The 21,926-nt window shown below is 43.0% G+C and overlaps 2 protein-coding genes across 2 annotated transcripts in view; one reads left to right on the forward strand and one right to left on the reverse strand.

The window, feature by feature from the left end:
* Window positions 1–16,549, reverse strand: part of LOC112570647 — a 29,591-nt gene extending 13,042 nt beyond the window's left edge. Inside the window, exons 1-11 of the mRNA XM_025249186.1 lie at window positions 15,922–16,549; window positions 8,921–9,001; window positions 8,235–8,356; window positions 8,006–8,114; window positions 6,715–6,801; window positions 6,220–6,327; window positions 5,922–5,993; window positions 2,006–2,078; window positions 797–891; window positions 278–442; window positions 6–90 (exon numbers count right to left, since the gene is read on the reverse strand). Coding sequence (XP_025104971.1) covers window positions 6–90; window positions 278–442; window positions 797–891; window positions 2,006–2,078; window positions 5,922–5,993; window positions 6,220–6,327; window positions 6,715–6,801; window positions 8,006–8,114; window positions 8,235–8,356; window positions 8,921–9,001; window positions 15,922–16,008 — 1,084 coding nt within the window. The 5' untranslated portion in view covers window positions 16,009–16,549. The remainder of the gene's footprint in view (window positions 1–5; window positions 91–277; window positions 443–796; window positions 892–2,005; window positions 2,079–5,921; window positions 5,994–6,219; window positions 6,328–6,714; window positions 6,802–8,005; window positions 8,115–8,234; window positions 8,357–8,920; window positions 9,002–15,921) is intronic.
* A 1,874-nt stretch (window positions 16,550–18,423) lies between these two features.
* Window positions 18,424–21,682, forward strand: LOC112570725 (toll-like receptor 2). The gene is made up of 3 exons (XM_025249305.1): window positions 18,424–20,226; window positions 20,629–20,822; window positions 21,018–21,682. Exons 1-3 carry the CDS (start codon window positions 18,835–18,837, stop codon window positions 21,550–21,552), a joined length of 2,121 nt encoding a protein of 706 aa, XP_025105090.1. The 5' UTR covers window positions 18,424–18,834; the 3' UTR covers window positions 21,553–21,682.
* The last annotated feature ends 244 nt before the right edge of the window (window positions 21,683–21,926 follow it).

Raw genomic sequence — 21,926 nt, forward strand, 5'->3', positions numbered from 1 at the left:
TTTACCTTTTGTATAGGACTCCCTCAGTCTGGCTATCTTGTGGTCTGTTTTGGTGACAAGCACCTGCACGACTGTTGGCACATCTCCTCTCTGCGAGCGAGAAAAGAGACAAGATCTGTTACTGAGTCAATGAACCAGTCACATCATCTCCCCAGTGACCAGCAGTCCGAATTATCAACCTCCATGCCATAGTTCGTTTAGACCAACACACCTCTTAACTATCAAATGAGCTACCAGCATCACGTGATGTTGACAGGCAGTCTGCAAAGTGACCTACCTGCAAGGCTGTGTGGATGGCCGCAGGACTGTAACTATCAGGCCCTCGCTTTGCCCTCTGTTCCTCCGCACTGCTGCCAGCATCCTCGCCGTTTTTCTCAAGAAGAGCGTCGATGAGGACGTGCCACTCCTTCCCAAGACCCTTCTTCAGCTCATCCACCAGATCCTTGTGAGACAATGGCAACAAGGGCAATGAGAACACTCTGCGGTAAAGAGAACCAGGTCTATCGTTCTGTTTTGAATACACTCATAAAAAAAATTATATGCTGGTTATTATCATCAGCGATAAGATTAGATGATTTAGGCCCAGCTGCATACAACAAGAGTAAAAGAAGCAGCTCGCTTATTCGTCAGATCATAGAGCATACTTTAAAGACATGTTACTGATGGCGAATAAATCAGTTACAGTATCATAGAACAGTTGATCATCCTACATACCTACATCCTACATACCCAGATTGTTATCGTTAAGAAGCATATACATGTATATATATAAATCATCATTGACCCCATTGCTCACCAGCTCGTACAGCTGCTTAAACCTCTTCTTTATTTGACTCCTTTGACCCGGCGTTCGTCGAACCAGAGTGCGGATGAAGATGTCATGTGGTGGGGCTGCAAGAAATTTGTATTTAATGACCGATATGTAAAATTTACATGGTAGCGGGCATACTGAATCGTGATCAGCGGGAACTTAGCTGTGACATACATATATATATACATATACACTCTTTCTGTATGTATATATATAGAGAGAGAGGAGTAACGCACGCATGCGCTCTCTCTCTCACACACAGGCATCCTGCTTTTTAAGTGGTTGTGCGCTCCTTGTCATTGTGGAAACAAAGGAGGGATTTATGTCAATTTTTTATTATAAAAACGTTTGACAAGACGAATGGTTTCTAAAACAGAGGAATCCAATGATAATCATGGCTAGGGGGAGGGATTGGATGTTTGCGTGTGAAGGATCTTTGGAGGGAGTGGGTGGGAAGGGAATTGGTGTTTTACATCGAGCCAGCAACTAAGGCTACATCAGATTTGTCATCCCTTTGCAAAGTTTCAATTGTGCTTTCTTGAAATCTTACCTAACCTAGCATCTGCTCATTAATTTTCAGTTGGTCTCAGAAAGAAAATAGGAAGTCTCTATTAATAAGAATTAAAATGAGAAAAACCTAAACACCTTGAGCAGTTTAATGAAGCTATCAACGTAATTCAGTTTGATAAATAAACAAATAAATAAATGCTAATTAACACCAAAAACTTGGCAGAAAGAAACACTTTATCCTACTGCTAAATAACAGGGAAGTGATGATCCAAGCAAGTAAGGACAAAGCAGAAGCAATTTCAACACGCAAACAGATTGAAAACACATCGCGACTACACAGCTTTTTGGTGCCACCCGCCTACACCACAGCTCAGATCCTGTGGACCTCAGCATTATCTCTCAAGAATGCTGTCAGGAAGCCGCTGCCAATTTACAGAAGCAGGTTGTGAGGGCAGAATGGTACAAAAACAGTTCCAGGACTACATGTCCTTGTCCACCGCTGGCTCTAGCCTGTCAACTGTGACAGAAATTAGCGCTAAAAAATATTAGAAGAAGACCACAGCCATCCAGTTTTCTTGTAGGTATGTGGACATAGTTTATTAAACCTTAAAAGTACGGGTGGTCTATAATTTTCTCTTCGCGAGATAGCTAAATAAATTTTAATGAAGACGTGTTTGCTCTTACCCAGGACTTTTGCAACTCTGAAGAGATGTCTGGCGTCGACCTCGGCCTGGTCAACTTTGACCTTATCGTCCACCTGCGAAAGATGATGTCTGTACATTTTGTGTGGAAACTGCCTCGACACCCTGTCAGCCTTACACCCCATTCCCACCCTCCCTTCATTCAATGTTTGACAAGACTCTGAATACCTTTTGATTAATACACCATTTATCTGTTAATGTTAACAATTTCAAGATTTCAACCTACGAAAGTAATTTCTCCGTTTTATTTTAATAAACCCTCTTTAAAAAAAAAAAAGAAATATTTTATTAGCTCTAAACATATTTCCTTTAATAGATACCAAAGAATGAATTTAAAAAAATTCCTAGTCAATGAATAGAATACTTGCAGTTAAGCTACAGTTAGGGAGTGAGAAATACATCTTCTACGTTACTATTGTCCTTTCTGAAACTTGGAGATTGTTTGTCTCTCTGATCATCCGGAAGTAACTTTTTCTCCTTTTTTTGAGAATTTCTTTTGCTTCATCACCTTCAATTAAATCGACAAGTTATCTTGGTTGGCGCACAGTCAGGAAAACTTTTTAAGTGTTCTTGAGAAAAGAATAGTTACAGCTAATCATTTTCTTTCAATGTGCCTCCAAATTTTTTTTTCTAAGAAGTACTACTTTTCCTTTGCCTAGAATAGAATAGAATAATGGTTGTCACCGAGCCATGTGGAGTGTGTGTGTGTGTTTAAGAAAGAGAGAAGGAAGGTTACAGAGAGAAAGAAGCACAAACACAGAGAGAATAGTTGGCAGGAAAGGAGAGGAACAGGAGTAAAGGTAGAGTTATAGGGAGTAGGAGGGTGCAGTCCACAAGGCAACGGAGGAAAAGAAAATGAAGATGAACCACTATTAGACAAAAGGAAAGAAAAAGACATGCAATCAGTTCTAAAGTTTTTTAATATTCAGAGCATGCGTCTTGATTCTAATTTTCTTATATTTAAAGCACGTGTCCCAATTCGGAAGAATACATCAGAGTTGGAGAAAACAAACAACTCAAAGCTCAGAATACTTTTATTTTTTTAAGGCCTTCAGTCCATCACAGCAGGCATAAAGCCACACAGCTGATATAAAGCAGAGGCAACAGTTTCCATATAAAGTGACTTTACGAAAAACAAGAATTCACTTCCTTGTTACTTGATTTCTCACAAAAAACGTCTAAAAGAAAACAAAAGCAAAACCGTTAACTATTTTAAACAGCCCCCAATAAAAAAAAATTAGCAGTTCGATGAGTCTTTACAATTCTAAAATTCGATGGGCCTCATGTAAACATTTCTTTAAAATTGTTATACAGGTGTTTAAAAAATCCCTGATATGTATTAGGAATATAAACAGCCACATGAAGTTGTGTTCTACATACTCGAAAATACATATACTTGGTTAAATTCCAATATTTAATTACATATATATACATTAATTTACAATATACCAAATTTTCTGATGAGTTAAATTTGTGTTTGCCATTGTATGGTCATTAAACACCAGCACACACTAGCTATCATTGGCCAGGGACCCGGATGCAGGTGGATTGCAAGCGCCAAGCAATAAGCTAAGCTGTTTTAGCAGCTAATGAGCAGCATTTGGGACCAGCAGCACAACACATTGCAAGACTGGGGAAAGCAAAGTAGCCCCGGAGTAGTCAGCTAACCCTGATTTATTTTCCCGAGGAGTTTCACCCACTAACGTTTCCGATGTCTCACGCGCCGAGCTTTAGGTCCTTCTCAAGATTTTCTGATTTAATTCAGGCTAATGCTGCTTTCTTCAGGGAAGACTGAGAAAAAGATGAACATCCGTTCTATCACAAGTGGATTTTGCCAGACATGAGCAGGGATGCGAAAAGAAGTAGATGGTCGATTCGTTGCCTCATAAAAGACATCGAAAAACATTCTTTGAAGGAGACAAGACGAAGCAATCAGCAGTTCATGAATATTCAAACCTCGTACACACTGCTCTCTTCATCGTCGAAATAATAATAAAAAAACCGCGAATGACATGCGCACAAACATTGCGCACTTCTAGTCCTCTACATCGAATGCTAATCACTAACCGATGAATCCTCTGAAACATAACTGAAAAGTTTGTGCCGCGCCTCGAGTTTCACTACAAAATGCGATCGGTCTGGAATGTAATCATGTTCTTTACAATGCAGAGTGTTTAAATTATCTGTTCTTGTATTTTCTGATGCATTTATTTTTACGAGTTCACGGGCATTGCAAATTTGTAACTCTCACAAAGTGAAAGCTTCTGCACAAACTGGGGGTCTTGTGAATTCATGATGATAATAATGATGACGACGACGATGATAATGTTTCATCGATGAGATTGAGAGACTGTTCTTGCTTAAATCAAACGCCAGCTCACCTTCCCTCTCCCCCCTACCCAAGCTCCACCCCCTTAAACACCTTTGACAGTCTCTCCAAGCACAGTTGACAGTTTATACTTTCTTATCCGAGCTCTCACTCCGTGATAAGTGCGATTGTTCAATTCAACGTACGCGTGCATAGCTACTATGGGTGCAACACAGCAGGCAATATTTCACACACTATCTTCACACAAAGCATGGAAATGTTAGAACTGGTCGCAGGCCAGAGGCCGAGAGTTCTTCACGAGGCACTCAATCGCTGCTCCGGCCGCTGAGGGAAACAGTCACAAAAGGATGTGTACACAATTGTTCCCACACTTCTCTGGTGCTTGGGACCTCTTCAAGGGGAATGTTTGCGTCTGTGGGTTTATATCTGCTCATTCTGCAAAGTCAGGGGGTTTTATACTTGAGTACTTTTCTAAGACAAAGAAGGAAATATAGATAAGAGGAAGATAACGACCTGAGGACAAAGACAGGCAGGAGGACAAGAAATATCGGGTGTAGACAAAAACAAAATAAAATTAAAAAAAAAAAGAAAAAAAAGTACGAGAGATAAATTCGTCTGTAGAACAAGTTCGCTAAGATACACAACGCGCATCTTCTCTGTCACAATGAAGCGCGATCACGAAGTAAGGGAGACAATTCTCTCACCATCGTACTAACTATAAATGCTCTCCCCTTGATGTGGTCTTAATTATCGAATTATTTTAGTATAATTATGGAAACTTGCTTTCTCGGATAGCTTGTGTTTACTCGGAGAAAATCACACCTTTAGGCAAAATAAACGTTTGCTTACGCACGATAAACACGTGTTTAGGTATGATACACACATGTTTAGGTAAAATGGATTATTTACGGTTTACAGAACTCGTTTAAACACGATAAGTTACGGCGATTAAATGTTCCTTGGTGAGTAATAAAAGCACAGTTATGAATAAGAAACTTTATTTTTTGTGCAAAGGCACATTTTTAAATAGTGCGACTGATGAAATCGCTGCATGAGAAATGAAATGTAACAGTTATTACATAAAAATAAATCTCACCGCAAGATTATTAAGATGTTATGTATCATGGTCTTGAATCGTCTACAAACATTCTGGTCAAAATTTATTATTTCTTATTTGGGATGCAAGTTTCTGTCTTGCGAAAGCTTTAAGTGGTGATCACGTAAAAGGGTCACGTGACTGTTCTGGGCATCGTGTTTGACCGATGTTCCAGCAAACCACACTGTCAGACATTTTATAAAATACTCACGTGGTTCGTTATGAAACAGGCGCCAGAAGTCGTGGCAGGCGAAATCGGCATCGGACTGATATTAGAACTGACTTCTCTCCAATCTTGTTTAGGAAATGTTCACGCTCAACTTCAGCTCGTCATTAACCTCTACATTCATCATCTTTAAGTATTCCAGTTTGTGTATGTGTGCATGCGTACGTCCGAGTGCGTGTTTGTGTGTGAGAGAGAGAGAGAGAGGGAGATAGAGTATGATATATAATGATGGCGATACTAGTCCTAACCTTTGTGTCTTTGAGTTTTGGTAGAGTTTGAGACTGACTGTTTGACTTCTTTCTGCCCCCAGGATTTGACTTCTGAAAGTAGACAGAACACACCATCATAGATTACGTTGGTTCTCTTTTGAAAAAGGATCATCAATCTAAAATACACCTTTAGTACTTAGAGAATACTATAAAAAGTTTGTTTTAGTAACTCGCTGCTAAAATATTTGCGGCTTTGGCAAGAAGACATGCAACAATATTGTCACGCTCGACTTTAAAACCAAAGTTTACGAATAAGTGTAGTTGACACTGATCTTGCCTTGGAATTCTTCAAGGGTGGAAGACGGTCTTTGTGTTTTTCTCTCTCTTCCTCGTCATCACCCTCGAAGTCCGACTCATACTCATCACCATCGTCGTCATGGTCTTTCTGAGGACAGACAGGCAAAACACAACGCCGTTGTTATTGTTGTTTTGTGACTGATGACGTGCACTTTTTTAAAAATTGAAAACTGTTTGTTAATACGAAAACAATACTTAATGCTTGAACTTTTTTGCTGATTTGTCATGTGACTTTACTGAGTTTTACTCAGGCGACGAGCTTGTTAATCGTTGCGTCTTTCTCTCTTTTCTCTCGTATGTCAATCCATCCTTCATTCTCTCCACTCCCACAACATTCATTCTAAGATGACCAACGTAGGTCAAGGAGGATTGAGGGAAATGAAGGATCGATTGACACACGAGAGAAAAGAGAGAAAGACAGAAGTTGTGTGGACATACATGATAGACAAAAGACAGAAGACAGCGTCCTTCTCACCTCTTTCTTTCTCCTGCGAGGAGTGTAATCCTTCGTGGTGTCCGCCCACAGCTGCAGGTAATACAGATGCCTCTTGTGGTCGTCCTCCTGTACACAGAGACATCATGTCTGCTCGCACCTTGCTCTCACCCATACCTTCTCTCTACAAGTGGTCGTCCTCATGCTGCGTCTTGCTAACCACTCACACCACAGCCTCGTTAGCGCTGTTAACGCTGGATAACTTATCGTGCTGATAACCTAGTTGAGGGGGAGACTATAAAACACGGGACTTCGGTACAGACTCCCCAATTCTCAGCTGGGTAGCTCGCAAAAGCTCTGTCAGACGTGTCCGACAGGCAGTGCACGCTCTGTCGGGTCGGCAAAAGCCGAAGCGAAGCTTGTCACGCGCGTTCGCGTGACGTACACGTGCGACAGCGAGACTTGTTAAGCGCGTGAAAGCCTGGGCCTAATAACATCCCCATCAGCCATTCACTTACTGTGCTTGGACCTGATATTTAAAGTGTGTGGTGTGGAAAGATACTAGTTCATTAATTCATTCATTTTCATCCTTGAGTCACTCTCTCTTTCTCCCCTTCCGGCCCCACCTCCCATCCATCCTTCATTGTCATCCTGTTAACAAAAGCGTCTTTCTTTTATGGCATTAGGTCGCAGGCATTCCTTTGTATTGCTTCTTAAAATATTTATTTATTCATTAAATCATCCATTAATTATCGACACTGCTTACAAAGGCTCAACTCTCGCTGCCAATCGCAAGAACCCTTTCAACTACTGTGCGATCATTCATGACATCAGACGACTTTACCTCCTGGATAACGTTGTAAACCACACCCAGGTCATCTAACCACTCATCGACCAACGCAACACTCATTCGTGCATCGTTCCCAACGTCAGTGACTTCTCTCGTCATTGCACCTTCGTCTTTCTTCATTCTCACCCTCTCTCACTCTCTCCTCCCATCACCAACGTCCGACAACCTACTTTTACGCAAAGAGGACGTAAGCGCGCCGTTCACTTGCAATAAACGCGTTTCATCATGACGAACATGCACGATAAACGTAGCTCATACAAAATAAACATAATAAACTATTTACAAGCATGATAAACGTATTTAGTACATCGTAATCGTTTGCTTAAGAATGATAAACGATTCTGTTGTGAGGGTGGTGTGTGTATGTATATGTGTGTGTGTGTGTGTGCATGATAAACCTGTGTTTACGTATGGTAATCGTGTATGTCCTGTTTGCGTGAGTAGTGTTCATGGAGTATAGCAAATAAGATAAGACAGTCTGACCCATTGCCGTATGTTGTAGTAGGGTTTCACTTGTCCCAGGCGCCGCGCTATGTCCCAGTTCTCTCGCTGTATTCTGTACAACTGCTGCTCCTTGTAAGGTTTGTTCAGGCTGCAGCCAACAGAAAAGAAGTTGGACATGCATAGACAACACTTTTTGTTCATCACACCTCAGATAAAGCACATGTTCATTGTCTAAAATCTGATGACGACAGACTAGTTTTCGCCATACCTGCGCGGACTGTAGTAGCCGTTGTTGTCCACATTGGCTCCGCGTCTCTCGAAGATCTGCTTCCGTTTCTTGATCAACAGTTCATTCTCGTACTTTATTTTTGTCAGGTTCTCCATCTCCAGCTGCAGCACGTGCAACAAACAACACAGGAAGTGATAACACCGACATTTGACGTCACGACACGAACCACTGACGTCACAACACGTAAGAAATTCGGCGTCACAACACATAAATATGGCGTCACAAGGCAGATGTCCTTTGGCGTCACAACGATATTTGATGTCACAACACCAATGGCATGGATGTACAAGATGGACGAACGTTTCGCTTTACAAACATCTAAATCTTTGTCGTATTCCTTACAACTCTACAGACGGTGGTAATTAACATGATAATATATTAAAATTAACTAATTAAAAGCTATCAATCAGCAGAACTCTAAATTAACTGGTAATTTAAGAACAACTTCGAAGACGGACGAAGGAATACAATTAATCGTTTCAGGGAAAAGTCACTGGCACAAGGGAAATAACTGTCAGATTCGTTCAACCGGAGTAGCAACAGTTCCCGTTGAAATACATTTTTGTTTGGTTACCCATTAAACGTTCGAGTTCAACCAACTCCTGCCCTTCTCCCCCAACCGCCGAGTCACAAAGTACAAGACACACGAAGTAAATCTTTTTTACCTGCTTTTGCTTTAGTCGAACAATGAGATGTGGATATCGTCGGGGCTCGGAGTTGTCGACTCCTGCGTTCATATCTTGGACCTATGGACAAATCAAGGCAAGGTAACTGTTATTCACAGATGAAGCGACTAATTTGCACCAGAACACAGTAAAATTGTCTACAAGGCTGTAGATCAACGTTTTGCTTTTGAGTAAAATTCTCGGCTCGAGTCAGGGACCTAATTACAGTGAAGTCTGTGGCTCAAGTACTTCATCTGAGGGGCGGAGGAGGTGACAAGAGGAGAAATGAAGGTGATTTTATATTGTTCACCGCTTATCCCTCTTCCAACAACATTAATTCTACCACTAGTGGTACACAGTGGTGTTAAACATGACAACGATACAATGAGTTACCTCTCGGTAGTAAATAACGCTACACAAATAAAATACTGGAATAATACTTATGTTCCTCACATATTGTTACTTTGCACAAAATGTCATGCCTGTTACGTATTGATGTGACATAGCGGCAATGATACAAGCCACAAAATCAAGCGTCAGGTGATGACAGTACTAATGTTCATTTATTTCTAAGTCAGAGTATTTAACTACAGGAAAGAAAAGCTTAAGTCACTGGGTCTAGACTTCTCGATATCTTTCGTTTTTAGAGGGAATTCTCTTGATCAAGCGCATGTCTGTACGTGCGTGCGTACGTGTGTTTATGCGTGCGCGCGCATATTTATGACGTGATTTCCGGTGCTGCAAAATGATTCCTCCACGCCAGGATGAGACAACGGGGCTCCTGGAGTTGTTCAACAATTATCAATTGGCTGCCGATTCAAATCTGAGTTCAGCGTTTGACATTTAACACCCCAGACACAGACGTAACACGCCATCACTTCAAAGCCTTCCTCCTTTCTCGTCGTCTTCTTTCCTTCCAGGATTTATTGAAGCAGAATTCCAGATGGATGGCGGATGACCACAGTCACAGAGCTACACTTTCTTTTGTTCTCAACATTCTTCCACCAACCCTCCTCCCAACAATTTTCACGACCCCATTCCCTTCAGGACTGTGAAACTACAAGGGCAAAGGTTACGAGATGGTCAATGCACTTGTAAACGGGATGCAGTGTGTCGTGGATGAAAACCGCCATCTTGACAAACTGTGGGTGAGACCTCGATTTCTTCCAAAGCGTAACTGTAAGGAAACGGTCAAGGTAACAAAGGCAGAAATTGATTTCTACCTGGCGGGGGAAGAAAACCAATCTGAATTTTGCAATAAAGGTGCTGGCGGCCATAAATATTGTTTATCGTTTGAGTGCTCTCACCTATCTCGCTGGCGTACACAGCGTGGTTGATGACGTGACGAACACAGACGAGCTGTGCACTGGCATGGCTGCATGTGGACACGTCATATGGCGCTGGTGGCAATGTCTACAGGTGAGAAATGCAAAAGCTAAGGATACATAAACACCACCTACACAGCCCTCCTACTTTTAGGACCAGGCGAAGACCAAATGTCAACTAATCATTCCTTATTCAGAGTCCAGATTTTCCTCCTGGACGCCAGGTGTCGCTAGTCTCTATGACGTCACAAGTGGTATCATATTTCTCATTGGCATAGGAGAGATCTTGTGGTCCTCTCTAGTAAAGCATTGACCTCTGGGGTCAACTAGGCTTCTAGCCTGACTTGAGTTGCTTTATTGTTCCAGCCATGTATTGTGAGGCAGATATCTATAATATAATAGTGTATTATTGTTTAGGTTTTATGCTTTGGGACCTTTATCGGCAAGTAGAGTCCACGTTTCAGGTCCATAGAGCAGGATCGGTGCTACAAAGGATTTGTACAGATTGTACTTTTTAGTAAACAAGGGTGCTCCCTAGGGTTGTAAAATAACCTCTGGAGTGCCTAGATACCTCTAATCCATAGATATGGCCCCTCCTTACTATAAGCATGGCTGTTGGAATTATTGCTTGATTTTTGCTGTTGTATTGTGGTTTTGTTGTTGTTGCTGCTGTTCCTGCTGGGTTTGTTTACACCCTAGAAGCCCAGGTTTACTCAGCACTGTCATAGGCCATAACTTGACGACGACGATTTAAATTTTGGGTTCCAACTTCACGCTTCACTGTTGAAGAAACTTGAGACGAGTGGCTAAACGAGATCATTAAAGTGTCGAGAACATGATGCTGTCTCAGTCCAACCGCATTCTTTTGTAATACCGTGCGAAACAACTGAAAAAAAAGCATCAATAAATTGTGTGGGAAACGACCCCCCGCTCAAGCTAGTGGGAAAGAAATGGTGAATAAACAACACCAGTCATTTTAACTGGACACATTTTATTACCATTCTACCTCAATGCATGTTTGTAGAACTTGATGAACCCAGCTGACGTCATGGTTACCAGCATGGAAGCACCAAGAAATCAGAGGTAGATGACAGAACTGTAATGGACCTTCTTCATCGGATACACATCGACTATTACAGTAGCCTGTTACATGTTACATGACCGTCATGGTGGAAATGGTGTGCCTGGCATAGTCCTGGATTCGACATTACGTGGTCGGTTAATGAGGTCTTTAAGGAAGACAACAATAACGAAGTGGTTTGCGGTCTGTAGATTACCTGCCTTTTTCTACCACAGCATCACTTCCGGCTCCGTTTCTAGAAATTTCTTTGCACCCAGGTCTCGCTGTTTCAAAACATCATTAACTGCTGGCGTCAAAGAACAGCAACAATAAGACTGATCAATAAACGGGTGGTTAGAAAAGTCATTCGTTATGTGCAAACACTTCCGATATCGGGGTGTGTGTGTGGTTGTTGTTGTTTGTGTGTTTTGGGTTTTTTGGGAGAGAGTGAGAGAGATAGAAGGGGGTCAGCGGTGGTCAAGCCTCAGGCCAATAAATGTTTTATCCAATTCCTTTTTATCGAGATTGGGCAACATTAGGCAAGATTAAGCGGGTGGGTGGACAATGTCGTTATCTCGGCTTGATACCAGGAATGATTGCGTCACGACAAATGCGCTTCAACGATCTCCTTTCCTCCTCCTCCTCCTCCTCCTCCTCCTCCTCCTCCTCCCCAGCTCCTTCTCTCCCCCACCCCATCAAATCTCCTGACACCAGCAGCCGCAGCAAACATGTTCATTCTGACTAGCTACAGCGCAACCTGTTTGTCTGGACAGGAGAGAAAATTCGTGGAAACAATCTTCAACCGAGGACGCGGCGCTGACGTGCGTTTCTTTAGAAGTCGTTGCTACTCCTGACTGTTGTTGTCATGTTGTCAAACCCTAACCCTAACCTTTTCAGGGCGTTGGGGTGAAGTGTTAGAGACCTTCCATTTCGGAAAAGAAGCATGACTAACAATTACTTCATCCACGGAAGGGAGCGGGCTTCCGACTTTCCCTTGTTCAGGCCGGGAAGGAAATGACAAGAAATAACAACACGGAACTTTTTTGAGGCTCCGAAAATGAAATGAGTATGTTTTCCCCTAGAATAGAAACAGGACCTATTTCTCTTTATATTCCTCCTTTTTCCAATCATCAGAGGCACCATCGAGAGGACCGATCGCCCAACAAGTAATTGCTAGGCAAAATACAAGACCGGACAAATAAGAGAACTGCTAAACATAGCACAATACTGGTCTAATAAGGGAATTGCTAAACAAGACCGGATCCTCCTCCTCTTCCTCTTCCTCCTCCTCCTCCTCCTCCTCATCATCATCATACTCCTCCTCCTCCTCCTCCTCATCATCATCGGGAAAATTCACAACTCGGATTGATTAAAGCTCAATGGCCAACTCAGCACTTAACGCAGTACGAAATGATTGCAATTGCACTGCGCTTCCACTCACCTGTAAATTAGCATTAATCGAGCCGCGCATGCATTTTGTTTACACAATCAAAACCTGTAGCTGCACAGACCATGTGGCAAGGTTGATACAAGCAGTAACCTCAGCTGGTAGAGATTCCAGCTTCCCACACCATATCGTCAAGAAAATAAGATCGTATTCGTAAACGATAAAAGAAACTTCTATGGTCACAGCTGTTCAATCACTCACAATACTATTATTTTAAATTGTCTCAGCACGTGTAGACAAACGAGAAGTGAGACTCGCCACAGTCTCGTCAAAATCTCGCGCTCTTAGCTGACAGAACCGCTTGTGCCTACGGCTACAGACAAAAAAGAAAAAAAAAACAGAAACAAAATAAAGCTGGATTAACTATTCCAAATCACATGATGCCACCCGATAAAATGCACACAGCGGTAAAAAATAAATTAACAGATTAATTGTTAAAAAAATTGCATGAGCACGTAAACAACGGAACAGGATAGGCAGAGGTCAGAATACATTTTCTCATCCGCGTTTGGCTCAGTTGACTGTGAAACAAAAGATTTACATTTACATTCGATGCCACTTTTTTTATTAGGCTAGCCTTGACATTTTGTGATAATATCCACTCTTTCTTTCACTTCTCAGGACTAGCCCATTCCTGTCTGTATTTAAACTTCGGTGTTCTAAGTGCTCACAAAACATTAATGGGTTCAGATGGTCAACTGTCTTTCTTCCCTTCGCTTTTAACTGCATTTGGTCTCCAACTTGCTGCGTTACATGTTGATTTTTTATTTTATTTTATTTTTTTAAGCATGCTAACCTTCTTTGTGGACGTTATAAATACGTACATCTGATAGCTTGGACTTGAACAAAAGAATGTGTTGTGTCTACGTGGGTGCTTGTGTGAGTGGACAGTTTCTAATGACTTCCAACTGTTCAATTTTTTGCGTAATCAAGCATGAAACGTGTTTGTAGAAATGATGGTTAATTTATAACTGGTGAATAACCGGCTAAGCAAACAACCCGTAAGTTCTCTTCCCTTGGGAGCAAGATGAACAACAATCGCACATTTTATAAATGGCATTAAAAAAACTCGCTCCATTCTACTTGTTTCATGTCATTCCCCGTCCCCCCAAAACCACTTTAGATGACACTTCTCGATTTCATCCAGTCATCGATCCATATAGAAGTCATCTACATTCTGAAACCAGTTACTCGCTTTCAACTTCACGATTTTCATCTGCCGCTGGACAAACATGTGAATGAGCACTAACAGGCTGGTGGCGAACGGATATTATTTGTCCGCTGGGCATCGGGACTCTTTATGGCTAGTTAATAATCTGCCTTTCTTTCAACTGCGGGGTTGTTGTCTTATTTTTGCGTTTCCATGTCGACGTCGTCGTTTGCGAGGATAGTTTCCTGTTCTGTACCCGCGATATGAGGTTGGGTGCGGGGTCGGCAAGGTACCCCGACGTCCTGTCGACTCACAAACACCCAGACGAAGTAGAGGAAAGTAGGATGGGTGTGGTTTCAGTTCTTGTTTATTCTCTACACCTACGCAAGACAAGCATTAATCACAGACTCAAGGGTGCAAGTTAAGAACGGTCTTAAACATTTTTGTCTCAGTTGCGTCACGGACGTGTGTAGGTGGACTGCTGACTGTCTGCCGAGACCAACGCTCAGCCTCTTGCGAAGTTCTCGGCTATTAGTCTCGGTGAGCCTTAACAATTACTGTGACTAAACCGGAAGCTGTGTACAAACCTGCCTCGTTTTAGTAGTTAATTGGAAAAAAAAAATGCCTGCCAGCAGTCCTGTAATACAAGTTCGTGGTAGCAACCTACGGAGAGGCAGGGTACATGTGGATACCCGCTTAGTTTGTGAACAAAGACGTGTCTCTTACTTCCGGTGTCCGCTCAAGCGAAGCAAAAGTCGGTTCATTTCGTTTTGCAATGGATTCATCTATTTTTCACACAGAGATCGTTGGCCCGGCAACTTCTACAACGATCACCAATTTGTCGTTGTCACACGTTGTTGCCATGTTGAAACTCTGTATTAGTGTTTGCAACGTAATCCTCTGTCACACCGGTATCTTCCAATGCGCTTAATTGTTCACCATTGTGCTCAGGTTTTAAATTTTTCAGCACTATGTCCAAATCCAGGATGATAGCGAACAATCGCTTAGAACGTGTGTCGAATAATTCACTCGACTACAAAACATGGCAGCTTCCATATGTAAACAAACCGTTCTTTTGAAATCCACAAATTTAGCTTCAACGATCGGCACGTCGGCATTTCAGTCCAGCTTGTACAGTAGTGTCTAGAAAAATTATGACTGCAGTAATGTGATTATAAATTACATGGAATCAATTAAAGCAATAAGGGAGATAAGAGACCTAAAAACCACCAACTGAACTGAAGGAACTTTAAGACATGACATCTCAGCTCTGTTACCGTATTTCCTTGAGTTCTCCCTAGCAAAGTGGTATTTCATCGTAAAAAACTTCATGCGACCCTTTACAAAAACAGAATATCAAATTTTATCAAAGGAATAATGTTTATAGCAGATATTTGACTCCGATCATGCTTCGGGCAAAAATAATTTTGTTTTTAAAATATAACTTTAAAACTTCTTTAGAAGTATTTTTATATTGATAATAAAGTGTAATTTTCATTGTTGGAATAAAAATTATTTTGGTTATGAATAATCACTCCCGAGACTAGTGTAAAATCAATGATCTTACATTACGTTCTTCTTTGAGTGCTCATACAATGGGGATTGAGTGTCCTGGGTTCAGATCTCGGTTCGGGCACGCTGTTCTGTCTCTGCACGTGGCATCTATTTATATAATTTATATAGCCTTAGTTGCTAGCACACTGATGCCCTTGTTAATTATGCTAAAGCGCAATATTCATTGTGAGAGGACTTGTAATCGAACCTGCTACAGGTTAATTAATTAACGACTAAGCAATGACGTCAACGCGTGACGTGTCACAACCCCTATGTGGCGTGTACACGAATGTACGAATGGAATGTTTTCTTTCGCACAGCTATCGTTGTTTACCTTGTTTACCACCTTTCTAAGCTTTGCTTACTCATTGACTACTAAGCCTAGGGTTAGATTACGACACTACCACCACTGAACTTTCCACCGACGGGTGGCGGAGGTGCGGGGTGAGCGTGAGCTTTACTCACCTTCTGTCTGTGCTGCCTCAGGGCTCGCTCGTGGTCCTGATGGCTCAGAATTTTGCTGGCCGCCGGAAAACCGTAACCTTTAGACATGGCCGCAGTGGTGACGTCCACACAACGGTGTAAAGTGGTGAAGGTGTGAAGAAAGGGGGAGGAAGGGGAGGTAAGTCACACGAAATGAAAATTTCCCAAAGTGGCAAAATCTCCCGGGGCTTCCAGAACCCCTTGGCTCATTCGCCGTGCAGCTTGGTGAATAAGTTATAGGCTTCGTCCGACACGGTGTTAAAACTTTTCTTTGCCAAACGACCACAGTCTGCAGTTCCAGCACTTGTCGGACAGGTTGGAGTTCACAGAAACTTGATTCACAGAAAAGCGGTTTTTTTTTCTTCTCTCTCTCTCTAACTCAATTAAAAGTTAGATGTTCTTGGCTTTGTCTCAGAATGTAAGCTCACAGACAGTTGTGGGTGCTGTCTCCCTGACGGAATGGTGCACGACGGTACCCGCTGCCGGCGTGTGTTTATGCCTGGCTGTGCAGCACCCGACTGGCTGTCAAGCGACCGATCACCCGGCCTGCCAGCAAGCCTTCGGCTGCCAGTCGCCAACATAATGATATACGTCACGGTCTCTACAGCCTTCTGCGGGTCTTTGATCGCGGAAAGACTACGAGCGGGACTGTCAAAAGATCCCTCGTCTCTTTTTTATTTTATTCAAACAGACTTGTCTACCTGACGCACCCCTCGACCCCCCTATCTGATTAACACAAAGCCATTGTCTACCCCACCCTCACTCCCTCCCAGCTTTTCCATAGTGAGAGAGCTATTCTCAGTTCTGCTTTGTGCGAGACCAGGGTAGGTACAGTCCTTTCATGAACAAGAGTCTTCTTTCCACCCCGATAACTTACAGGTGGGCTGTCGTGCCGGAATCGATCTACCCGTGCACCCCGTTGTCTGAAAGGGAGACCCACCCCGATGGCTAGAGATTGATTGTACAGCCACACAACAGCCGAATATTTTCTCCCTTATTTGTGGAGGGGTGTTGAATGAATGTGGGGTAAAAAAATCTTTAAGTAGGCGCTGCCTTGTTTAGAAAAATCCGCGACAGGAATGTTCATCTGTTTTGTTCAAGAGGAAGATGAGTGTACGTGAGAGCGGAAAAGAAGTGGGGATAGTCTACCTGGGTGATAGGACAATGAAACAGGGTCGGACACTGAGGAATGAAAGAACACAACGTGCTGAGAGCCAGAGTTTCTGTGGAGGGTGGTGCCTATCCTCTCTCCCTCTTAACTTTCTCAGTCCTCTGTGGACTCTGGTACCCTTACCCGACAGGTGGGTGGACTGGTGGGTGGGTGGAATGCACTAGCGTTCGGATGGCAGTTCTCCAACCACTCGGCTACCCGCTTCCACTGATATGGGTGGGAGAGTTCCTCGTGGTACTGGAGATATTATACTAGATGAAACGAGTATGTATTGTCATACACCAGCCCAAAGTGCGGGATTTTAATATCAAACACTGTTAATGAAACACGACGGGTACCTGAACACAAACATTCCTTGCTGAACTCACTGAACTCGCGACACAGAGTTCAAACACTGCTCCACGCCCAACTGAGCTACACCTGGCTACAGGTGTTGTCAATACAGAACACACACACACGTCGGAGGCCAGGTCACTGCCGTGTCAGGAATTTGTCACTGGAATGAACACAAGAACGAGTGCTAAACAGTGACAGAACCTGCAATCATGATTAAAGCTTGGCATGAATACTTGTTGTCAATGTAGGTGTAGGTGTCGTCCCGACTATTCACCATTTTTCAGCTTCTACTAACCCACCTTTTGTTTGTTTGTAATGAGGACAAATATGTTTGATACCTTCACCTCTGGTGATAGTTCCCTTACTTATAAATGAGTAAATGGAAATAACTGCCATAACTTGCCCCACCCCTATCCTTGAGTGTGTGTGTGTGTGTCAGCGTGTGTGTGTGTACACGGTGTGACTGTATTTATGAGAACATGTCTACACGTAAACACCAGCCCAGGCAATGTTATATCCTGATTCTCAGTCCGTGACGAAAGTAAATTATTTTCTTCAGAGCTCAAGGCTGACAAGATTTTCTCCTGTTGTCGTCTGTCTTTCTCGACTACAGGACATTGCTCAGTATTCTACATTTCATCCTGACTTTAAAAAAGTTGTCCGTTGTAAATGCCTAAATATAAATAAGAAAGAGACGAGGTTCATACTGCATTTCATTCTGTATTCATTGCAAGAGACTGTAGGCTGCTCCTTCTCTTCTATATATTCTGTTCCTTCTGTTCTACTGTGTATATATAATGCAAGTAGCAGTGTCTGGCAGCAGTTATGTTCACCCAACCGTCGTGCCCTTAGAACAATACTGACAAACATGAGAAAGACACAGCGCTCACATCTGTGTGTGCGTGTGTGTGTGCGTGTGTGTGTGTGCGTGTGTGTGTGTGTGTGCGCTTTCATATCCGGGAGGCGCGGAGACTTGTCCCCACCCTCAGTCGACCAGGATATAGAAGCTAAGACATCAACGAGAGGAGATGGACCTTACACAAACAAGGCCTCGAGATAATAAACACTCAAACACTTCCCTCCCCTACGACCGAACCGTAGAGACTTCCTCTATCTTATCGGAAGGGTAGTTGGGTAGGGGGGGATGTATTGTAGTTTCCGTGGGGCAAACTTTACATGTATGAGTTACATGTTCGTGTAATCATAAGAAGTCAAATACACTGCGCTCTCTCACCCCAGCTAACTTATCCCTCCCACAGAGATCACGAATGTTCTCCTAATAACTATATTTACCCTCGACGTTCGCCATTGTCAAGCTGTCTTCCGGTATCCGAGCTCACCCAGTCTCGTTCGCTCCTCAGTGTACAAGCAGCTGTCAACGGAAAGTGATGTCTGTCGGTGCAGCAAACTATGTCATCATGGTGTTGTGCTTGGTGGTGGGGACACTGGAAGTACCCCTTAGTCCTCAGCATGAACGACAGGCCGGTCACAGGCTGGCGACTCCGGTGAAGTGTGAACGTGGACAGAGTTCACTGTGGACACCGTGTGGGGATGACCTCTGTTGTTGCCTCGAGCCCCTGGCAGACTGCTCCGGACAAAACCTCTCTTACATTCCCGCATTCTTCGAGTTCTCAAACATCTCACATCTGGATTTTTCTTACAATTCTCTCCAGGCTATCGACAAAAAGACACTCGAAAATGTGACTTCCTTCACGAATATCGCTCTGGAGAAAAATTCCCTAGCTTACGTCCATCCGAACTCCTTCCAAAACTTCACTGCATTGAGAGCTCTGAATTTGGACCTTAATCACCTCAACGACTCTGCGGGACTTTTCTTGGCCCTCAAAGTGACTACCTCACTGGAAAATTTGACTGTCAACGGCAACAAACTCGACAGTCTCGATTTCAGTCACGTGGCACAGCTTCGAAATTTACGTTTCTTACATATTCGTAACAACACAATTGGAAACGTTGAAACGAAGGATGTTGAGGTACAAGATAATCTCGTCCACCTGGGTTTAAGTAAAAACGTTTTGTCAATGTTCCCGGAGTTTTGTGCTGACAACAACACGCCAATCTTCCCCAACCTTCGCTACCTGAACTTAGAATGGAATAAGATTACCAGCTTAGATGACATGGGATGCTTGCCCAACCTCTCCACCTTGATACTCAGCGGCAATGCCATCTATAACACCAAAACGAACTTCCTGCAGGGGTTACCCAGTCTGAGAACTTTGTTTTATAAAACGTGTACAAGCAGGTTCGTGGAAGGTTCTGCCTTTAACCACTCTGGCCTGCAACACCTGGATGTCAGTGAGAACCTGTGGTTCTTCGACCACATCTACGGCAAAGGTATTAATCTGGATGTATTTCATTTCATGCCGAACTTACAGACAATAAACATCTCATGGACTGTGTTTCAGTTCGCCAACGAAAGCGAGATGCACAGAGTTCTTTCTCCTCTTACTCACGTGAAGGAGTTTATCATGCGAGGGACCGGAATAGAGTCCATCCCGAGGATAGTGATGCGTCACTTCACAAACCTCACTTACCTGGATGTAAGTGATAGCGAAATACCATACTTAGCAGATAACACCTTCGAAAACTTGACCAACCTTCGAAATTTGACCTTAAGTTACAATCTCATGACAACATTCAGCGAACGTCTGCTGGATCCGCTTTTGAAAGGAAACCAAGTAATTACATTTGACTTTAGTGGCAACCCCTTCTCCTGCCTGTGCGACTTGCTGTGGATGATCAAGAATTTTCAAGACCAAAAGGTAAGAGTCCACCAAAGCTAATCTAAGCTTTAACAATCTTCAACAAAAAAAAAAACCAAAAACACACACACACACACACACACACACACACACACACACACACACACACACACACACACACACACACACACACACACACACACACACACGAAGAAAGAACTGTATACAATCAGTGCCTGAGCTATACGTACTAAACATAATTAGTACACAACAAACAATAATTTACAGTAGCCACCTATGTTTGAAGTTATTATGTTACACGATTCTGTGGCTTGCACCAACTTCTTCATCAAGAAGAACTAAAATAATGTTTAAAAAAATTATCTTTTAAATAGCCATAATCTTGTGTAATCATCTGGTTCAAGCTGTGCAAACATTGCAAATGTTTGTTTACACTTTCAGGCTGGGAGCAATTTCGTCTTCCTGAACAGAGATTCATACATCTGCACTAACCCACCAACGATGGTTGGCGTACGTCTGGAGGATGTGTCGTTGTCGGAGCAGGCTTGCATCTTCAACTACAACACCTACATCGCCATTCTCCTCGTCAGCATCTTCACAGTTGTAATCACTCTCCTCTGCGCTCTCGTCTACAGGTACGAGTGGAGGAAAAAGTTACAAATATTTTTTAAAGTTTTTTTTACAGAGGCGTTTGGGAGTGGTCATAGAGAGGTCTCTGACGATTGTCATGCAATATTTTTCACCATAAATATTTTTATCCTTTTATTTACATACACTGGTTCGATGGATGGTTGGTTTGGTCGATTGATGGATTGATTATCTTCTTGCAGGTTCCGTTGGCAGTGTCGGTTTTTAGTTTACACGCTGCAACATCGCTGGTCAGATCGACAAGGTAGGACAGGTGTTCAAACCGCGTCCATCTACGACATCTTCGTGTCCTACGACAACAGAGACAACCAGTGGGTGCATCAGGTGCTACAGAAAGAACTAGAAAACAACCGACGCTTCCGGTTGTGTCTGCACGATCGCGACTTCCTCCCCGGAAAGTTCATCAGCCACAACATCATCGAGCGACTGGAAGAAAGTCGCGCCATCTTGCTGGTCCTGTCCAACTCCTTCTTGAAAAGCGAATGGTGCCGCTTCGAGATGTTTCTAGGCGTCAAGTCTGGACTGGCTGAGAAAAGGTTGGTTGTAGTTCCGGTTCTGCTGGAAGACCTGGACAAGACTTTGGTGGACAGCTTCGTCTGCACACTGCTGCACACAACGACATACATCGCCTGGCCTGCCAGGGGCACCAGCACAGAGATCGAGAGCTTCTGGAAAAACCTTTCTCTCGTCATCTCACGAAGACGAAGAATACAGTAACAGCTGTTGTATCCGCTCTAAACCCCTGTAGTAACTTTTCAAAAAAGGAAGTTCAGGCAATATTCCTTTCAAACAAGACTTGATTATTTTTAAACTTCCCTTTTTTTAACAGCTCTTTTTTTACCACAAGCTGTTATTTGACATTTTCGTATTGTTGCTATTCTTTGTATGTGAGTGCATGCATACGTACGTGTGTGTGCGTGTGTGTGTGCGTGTGTGCATGTGTGTGTGACGCGCGCTTTCATATCCGGGAGGCGCGGCGACTTGTCCCCCACCCTCAGTTGACCAGGATCCAGAAGCAAAGACATCAACGAGAGGAGATGGACCTCACACAAACAAGGCCTCGAGATAATAAACACTCAAACACTTCCCTC

The sequence above is a fragment of the Pomacea canaliculata genome, linkage group LG8, assembly GCF_003073045.1.
Source record: "Pomacea canaliculata isolate SZHN2017 linkage group LG8, ASM307304v1, whole genome shotgun sequence".
Classification (NCBI taxonomy): Eukaryota; Metazoa; Mollusca; class Gastropoda; order Architaenioglossa; family Ampullariidae; genus Pomacea; species Pomacea canaliculata.

Excerpts from the sequence above, each read along its gene's own strand:
- LOC112570725 (XM_025249305.1), top strand. The coding sequence starts at position 18,835 with ATGTCTGTCGGTGCAGCAAACTATGTCATCATGGTGTTGTGCTTGGTG. Across the intron at positions 20,227-20,628 it reads AGAATTTTCAAGACCAAAAG|GCTGGGAGCAATTTCGTCTT; the intron begins GTAAGAGTCCAC and ends TTACACTTTCAG. Across the intron at positions 20,823-21,017 it reads CTCTGCGCTCTCGTCTACAG|GTTCCGTTGGCAGTGTCGGT; the intron begins GTACGAGTGGAG and ends ATCTTCTTGCAG.